General features: G+C 33.5%; 1 protein-coding gene across 1 annotated transcript in view; it reads right to left on the reverse strand.

The window, feature by feature from the left end:
- Positions 1 to 393: 393 nt before the first annotated feature.
- Positions 394 to 7,746, reverse strand: part of LOC119631924 — a 28,871-nt gene continuing 21,518 nt past the window's right edge. Inside the window, exons 3-7 of the mRNA XM_038024512.1 lie at positions 2,899 to 3,043; positions 1,236 to 1,358; positions 999 to 1,157; positions 505 to 892; positions 394 to 416 (exon numbers count right to left, since the gene is read on the reverse strand). Of these exons, the coding sequence (XP_037880440.1) occupies positions 681 to 892; positions 999 to 1,157; positions 1,236 to 1,358; positions 2,899 to 3,043 (639 nt within the window). The 3' untranslated portion in view covers positions 394 to 416; positions 505 to 680. The remainder of the gene's footprint in view (positions 417 to 504; positions 893 to 998; positions 1,158 to 1,235; positions 1,359 to 2,898; positions 3,044 to 7,746) is intronic.

Below are 7,746 nucleotides of genomic sequence, written 5' to 3' on the forward strand. Positions count from 1 at the left end.
ATTAATTTTTTTTTTTTGGTTCTTAAAATTTGAATTTAGAAAAAGAGTTTTGAAAAAATTATTTTCAAATTTTTTCGCAAACAGAAAAATTAGTAATAAAATTACAGATTAGTGTTTAATAACAAACATATCATGTTTTTAAACACTACATTTTTTGAGTTTTTTTTTTTATTTTTTTTTTTTGTTGTTCTTGAGTTTTATTATTACATACATTTTATGTATAAATTATGTACAAAATTGTCCAAGAGATTTGGGTACACGAAATCTCTGTTTATAACACACCCTGCGTGGTGATGTCCACCAAAATGAAATTAAAAAAATGTTTTTTTTCTTTTGTTTATTTATTTGATTTTTGTTTTTTGCAATTTTTTCTTTTTTTATACTAATTTACAGGAAAAAAAATTTTCTTAACAGTCCTGCAAGAAAAGTTTAATAAAATTATTAATTAATTTAATAGTAATAATGGCAAAACAAAAAATAATTATAATAAATAAATGAACTTACTCTTCATTCAATGCCCAGCAAATACATCCGTTTCTTACACAATCACTTCCAATAAAAGTGTGAGATCTAAACAAACCATTCATCCTTTTGGGCAGCTGCTGCCGCGTTTGCTATATTGGTTTGGCTTAGACCTAAATTTGTGGTTGAATTTTGTGTAAGATCTTGCGGGTGTTGTCCTAATTGACGGAATTTGCTAAGCACCAGATGGGACGGACTTTGGTGGCCATCTTCAAGTAATTGTGTAGAATGCGGTGGTACCCGTATGGTCCCGCAGGGTGATGCCAGTTTCCCGACGTCGGCGGTAATTGTGTATGATCTCTAGTCAATGTCCCGCCATGCGTGTAATGCAGATGTTTCGATGAACCGTTCGTTTCAGCGGTATGATGTACTGAATGTGAATAAAAAAAATTAAAAAAAAAAAAAAAATCAAAAAAATTTCAAAATCTCTCTCTTATTTTCTATTATTTCTATATTATTATTACTATTATTATTACATTGTATAGCTGTATTTTGATTTGTAGTATTATCCTCTTGCCGTCGGCAGACACATATCGAAATTCCCACAATGATTGCACTTAATATTAGCAATAAGCTGACGACAATTAATACAAACCAAGTCACATCCATACCGAACACGGTGTTAGTGGTTTCATCTATGCATCAAAACATGGATTATATAAATTTAGATGAGTGCATACAGAGTTGGATGTAAAGAAATATATCATACTTACTTTGGCATAAATTATGAACTGACTCATCTGAATTATCGCTGCAATGATTAATGCCATCGCATAGTAAATCGGGATGTATACAAAACCCATTTGTGCTGCAGGTAAAATCTTTGCAAGTGTGCCCTGGAACAAAAAACAAAAAGAAAAGAAGCAAATTTATCTTGCAAAAGCGTTCAAATTAAACGCACAACAAATTAAAACGGTACAACTGGGCCGGGAAACCACAACCGTCAAAATACATATATATATATATATATATATAGCAAAAATTATATCTGATTGCCATTTTAGGTTCTATATTCGATGAAAGCATTTTTTATGGTCGAGAGGGGTTGGGGGAGGGGTGAAAGTTGGGTTTCGAAAAATAGACGAATGTGGACCAAATTACTTCCAGTATAAAATAATAAAAGTACGATTTGTTACCATCACCAAATTCATTTTTTGTAAGAACTGGGCGAAGTTTCAACATACGACCGCATCTCATTCGAATATTTTACAATCACTAAATAAGATAAATGATTTCACCAAAGTTATATCGAGGCATATTGACACGTAAGACAGTCCCCGAATCTTTTAAACCCTCCCTACCTTTATTGAAAGAAAGGGAGAAAATTAAAATCATATAATCTATACTCTATAACAATTAAGGGGTGCGACTGATTTTCACCATCAAGTTTATAAGTAATCAATGAAAAATCTACAACTCAAAAACCCAGGTGTTCTCAATGGACGGTTGGTTTACCGACCGATTTAACCCGTTTTCAATACGAACGTGCATGCAAACATACTTTGGCAAAATTTAAAGGCGAAAATGTTCACTACAGATACTACGCACATGGGTGTATCGATATCAATATATGCTTTGGGGGATCTTGGAAGCTTACTTCTGGGCGTTGCGAATGTGTATCACCGTAATAATTCGGTGATGGGCATAAAAATGTTGGCAATGTTTATGCCTTGGAAGCATAAAGGGCGAATGCTTCACCTTTTTCTGCTAATAATTTGATTGAGAGATTGAGGGATTGAGATCAACCTCTAAAACACTTTTTGGTTATGCTTGATTAAGAAAAAAAATTTAGAAATTTTTTAGTCTTTGCCGAAATTTTGAGCGATCTTACGCTCACCCAGCTTACGGGGCAGACAGATTAGTTATAGTTAATTGAAAGGGAGAAGGCAGAAGAAGGGAGAAGAAGAAGAGGAAGAAGAAGAAGAAGAGAAAGAAGAAGAAAGAGAATAAACCTCAATGTCCTCAATGGTTGGCGTCATTATGAAAGAAATGGCAAAATTATCGCAACTCGATCCAGTTCCCGGCGTTAAGCATAAACAGTAATATAGAACATGCACAGCGATATAAATAACAAAATATAATGCAAAATGTGAACGACCAATGTGCATGCGAATGCGTGGGTGCAGGTGTGGGTGCCTGTGCTTGTTTGTGCATTTGTGTATTTGTTTGACGATAACATGAATTTTTTTGCAAGTATGAATGAAGACTAATGACGCTTAGTATGCTGTCATGAATATTTTAAATGTATAACAGGCAGTTGAAGGTGAACATTTTTTTTTCTTTTTTTTATTATTACAACCACACAGACACACACACACATATATAAACGCACACACATTCTCTTATATAACATATATATACATTTATTGTACTTACTAGGATCCTTCACTGATGTTATCACCAACTTAAAACCGTTCGCATCGGTACCCCAGTTGTCTGTTACATACTTTAAAGTAACAAAATTAGTGCGCGTCAACATGGAACTAACTGTTTGCTTAGTTTGGCGACATGATATATCGATCTATGGAGTAATGAGAAAATATGCATATATATATATATATATATATATATATTGGCCATGTTTGTATTTATATAACAAAGTATTTTTAAACATTTACGATATGGAAAAAAGAAAAAAATGATAAAAATATTCTTGTTTTTCTAGTACACTTGGAATTGTCTTTTTTTCATTTTTTTTTTTTCCTCTTTCTTTGTTAACTTTAATGAACGAAAAGTAATTGTGTGTATGTGAAAATTTTAAGTCAACCAATCTTTGGCCAAACTCTTGAGAGCGAAACTACTATTGAAATAAAAAGCATTTATATATAACGACTTTTGTGATGCACTCAGCTGATAGATACGCGTATGTCCGTAGCGAAATATCATTTGTATTTTGTTTTTCATTCATTCGTCGAAAATATATTGTCAAGCGAAGATTTAGCTTTTCGCCAATAATTAAATAAAGTTATTGTAGAAAAATCTTAGTTTATTCAAAGTTTTGTTCTACGTTGAACTTGAACATTTAACGTAAAACGCACATATATTTCTGACGCATTTCCTTTTTTTTCTTTTTATGAATAGTATAAATATATGTATGTAAGAAACGAACATCCTGAACACAAGTCGTTTTCGCAATTTCGTTACAGTGAAGGCGTTTCTTCGCCCCCCATCTAGTCAATGCTCACACGTTTACACAAACGAAGAATTCAACTGATCGCAAATGATAACTGGTGATTGTCTTTAGATGTAAACTTGGACGCTTATATTAAAAATGTTCAAATACAGCCTCTAAGGGAGGGTGCACTCGGCATCATTTACATAATGGCATTAATCTTGGAGTGCTACAACGAATTCATGGGTACGGGCAACTTCTTCACCTCTGAGCAAACCAAGATATATCCAACAATTTAACGGGATAATCACAGATGCCGTAAAATTTCTGAACGTCCGTTCCCGGCCGTCAAGATGAAGACATACCAAGAGGGAACTTTGGTCCCATGGGCCCATGATACCCGTGGGAGCCCTCAACTGTTTCATAAAGGCAAAGATAATACTTGAAGGTATCGTATAGGTTTGCTTTTTCTTCGACCTTTATATAATCACATCTCCCAAGCTGTTATTATCTTACCCCCTAAATTTTCATCGTCCACGAACCAATATCAACATAACCCAAATCAAGCTATGCTGTCCGCCCAGCTACTACTTCTTCGGTCGCTAAGTGTAAAGACGATAACCAATGTGCCTTCCACAGCAGAAGACATGAAAAAAAGAAACTTCTTCAGATAAACCCCTTTTCGTTAATCATAGGGTGCGGATCGCATATCCAGTGGGAAGGTTGTCGCCCTGCACATAATATAGTTCAAAAAAGTAACTATATTGTAAAGTTTAACTTTAATGAATTCCCTTCCCATTCCCTCCTGGCATGAAACCCAAGAATTGGTTTGATACTGGCCAGCGGAAGAGACTTTGACCTTACTGACATGGGAAGAATGGTCTTGCATCGTAGCTTACCTCCAATTTGAACTTCTAAGACTAATCGCCTCTAAGGGCGATGGGTAACAGAACAATAAACTAAAATGATGTAACTTCGAGAGGGAAATACAAAGACTCTTTTCTTGGACTGGATATCTATGGAGACATTTAGGTAACGACATAATTTATAATATACCTACATGGGCATGTTTATGAATTTGAATCGTATAGATCCTTATATATATTTGACATTCTGCAGATATTGCGAGTCTACTTTGTTAGGTCTGTCCATCTGTCCGACGTCTAGCTTTTTCGCCTACTGGCCAAAACCTTAAATAAAATCTTATAATTTCATCCAGATGTTCGTAGTTATGCAGTTAGTTATTCATAGAGTCATGGATGTGGTGCTCAAGCAAGTGAAGAAAAAAAAAAAGTGCTTTGTACTAACGTGAATTCAAATTTTCTCACTATTCTTATTCGTTCCCTCTTATTTGGTTTCTTTATACAGTAAAACCTATATTTTACTTTTACATTTACGTATACGAGTGTAAATAACAACTAACAAACAGCCCCGAAAGCTTATTTATCATACTCTGAGCCCCTATGTGTTCTACCGTTAGGAACTTGTACTGTCGTTTTTGTATTTGCTGCTTCGTATACCTCTTATAAATGTGTATATGTGTGTATGCCTAGATAATATCTGTTAGATTTTATGACTTGCACTGGTTTTTGTGTCATTTAACAGTAAATTCATAATATACTCGCATAAAAGAGAGCATAAGGACAGAGATTACACAGCAATAATTTAAAGAGGTTTCATATCAAATTTTCAATATTATAATTCTTAGGTTAAATTCAATGTTCATTTTTAATGTGGAACTAAGAAAATTTGATATGAACATGTTTTCAATTAGCCGAATAAAGTCTACACATCTACATGGGACCATAGGAGAGTAGGAGTAAAGGAATCGCATTTAAAACCTAACTACAAGTACGAGGTTCGATTCAAAGCTCGTACATTTCATGCCATCCGTTTTCATTTTGTGATATCCTCAAATAGGATGCATAGAGTCTTACAAGGAAAGTACTTATACTCTCTAACTAAATCTCTCAACTAAAGGCATAGGAACATCGATAATCTCGGGAAACGACTCAACATATTAGGATGAATCTCTCTAGCGCTTTTTATGAAATTTGAAAACTTTTTACAAGTAAAAAACATCTCTGTCTGTCTATCTTCCAGCAAAAACACCTTGTAGAACATTGTAAATATAAATTGTCAGTATCCGGAAACTTAGCTGTAAGGCGACGTATATAAAGTATTAAAGTGTCGTTACATAACCTAGTATACTGAATATGTAACATACTGTCATAAATTTATATAATGTCACATGTGATATTCTGAGTCTGCATGAAAGATAACCGATTTTCGCAGAAACCAAATTCTCGAAATGTGTAAAACCCAGTAGACATTTAGGACGCTCTCCCTGTCGATACGAGTGACAGCTAGTGAGCAGATTAACCAGTGATTCACAGAACATTTCACAGCTAAAAAGCGATTAGCATGGGACTGTTACAATGAAACTTAGTATTAATCATAACTTGTTTGTGCCAAAGAGTGTATAAGCAAAGCATTTTCAGACGGCAAAGTGAGTCGAGTCAAGAGATTTCAATCATTATATTCGGAAAGCGAGGAAAAGCAAAATCAGCATTGTTACTATCAGTTTAGGTGACGTTCAAACAAGTACGTATGTGTCTCTACATTGGACGCCTCTTTTAGGTGTAAACAGGCGTGTGTGTGTGTGTGTGTGTGTGTGTCTATCAGAATTAGTTTTATGTAACCATTATATCAATTTTATTTAACCAATCAAGTAATAAGTCTATCTCTGTCCTCTTTTATCTAAAATCTGTTGTCTAAATGAATTGTACGGCAATCCGGCAGTGCCGCTCCGCTATGAGAGGAATTAAAGCCTATGAGTCATGCGTACATGCCATAGCTGAGCTAACTAGTTCGTGACGTGTTCGTATACGTTCTATATTTCTGGTCACGGACACTCCTAGACATTACAGCTATTCGCCCCTCCCCCCATCATATATGCGGTCTGACGAAGCACTAATCTACCGAAATTTATGCAAGCATCTATTAGTAATGATCATTATCTACTTAAATAAAATTCATTTCTAAGGAAAAAAAAATAAATAAATAAATGAATGAGAAAAAGTCATTTCTCAATACGTTTTCCCACATTTGCAATTAGTTGTATTGTATAATACAAGCGATCCATAATATAAAGTTAAAGTCATCTAAATATGAGTTATTCTTTTCCTTTGTTTTTGTTTTTTATTATTTTTTTTGTTTGCAAAAAAATCGTAAATATTGATAGTAAATATTGGGTGATTGCAAAAGTTCGTGACCGATTTGCATAGATGGCCGACGTACGGCTACGCTTTCACAACTGTGCTGATATTTCTTTTGTAGTCATATTATTATTAACTGACAGTTAAAAGATTCATTCTATGCTTAAAATAGAACTTATCTCCCTTGACATTTCTTTGACGTCAACTATTATTTTGTGATTTTCTTTATGTTTTTATTTTTAATATTTATTTATTTTTTCTTTCCCTTTTCTTGGATGCTGCTAAAAATTTCCACCAACAATTACAAAAGTTACCATAGCTACAAATTCCACTTACTACGGAATTTTGAGTAGAATTTTTGTTAAATATATACGTATATATAATATAAAGACACAACCGGTTTAGTTGTTTTCTTTAAAAGGATAACAACAACAAAAATAATAATAATAACTACAACAATTTAAATGTACTTTTGAGCATATTCGGTTATACCATTTTTATAATCTGCTTCATGATATCAACCAAAGCAAAATGACAGAGAAAATAATTTGTTTTAGTTTGAAAGTATGAAGCAAAGGATATATATATATATATATATGTATAAGAATGTATTTTACATTATATTACACTAATGCATTATAGAAAAGGATGCGGTAATTGAGTGTATGTAAACACGATTGTCTGTCGCTCTTCTTAAAGAAGAAGCAAAGTATATAAAAACCACTTAAGCTACTTTACTTTCGTTCAAAAACGTTTGTTGTTTGTTCATCAACTAACGGTATATCCACTTTGTCCTCCCATATACTGTCAGTCCGTCTGTCTCAGTCCGTCCTCAATATTTAATACACATCAAGTGGTAATATTATCTTGTGATTTTTTTTTTTTTTTTTTTTT

Source organism: Glossina fuscipes, unplaced genomic scaffold (assembly GCF_014805625.2).
Source record: "Glossina fuscipes isolate IAEA_lab_2018 unplaced genomic scaffold, Yale_Gfus_2 1, whole genome shotgun sequence".
In the NCBI taxonomy this organism is placed as follows: domain Eukaryota; kingdom Metazoa; phylum Arthropoda; class Insecta; order Diptera; family Glossinidae; genus Glossina; species Glossina fuscipes.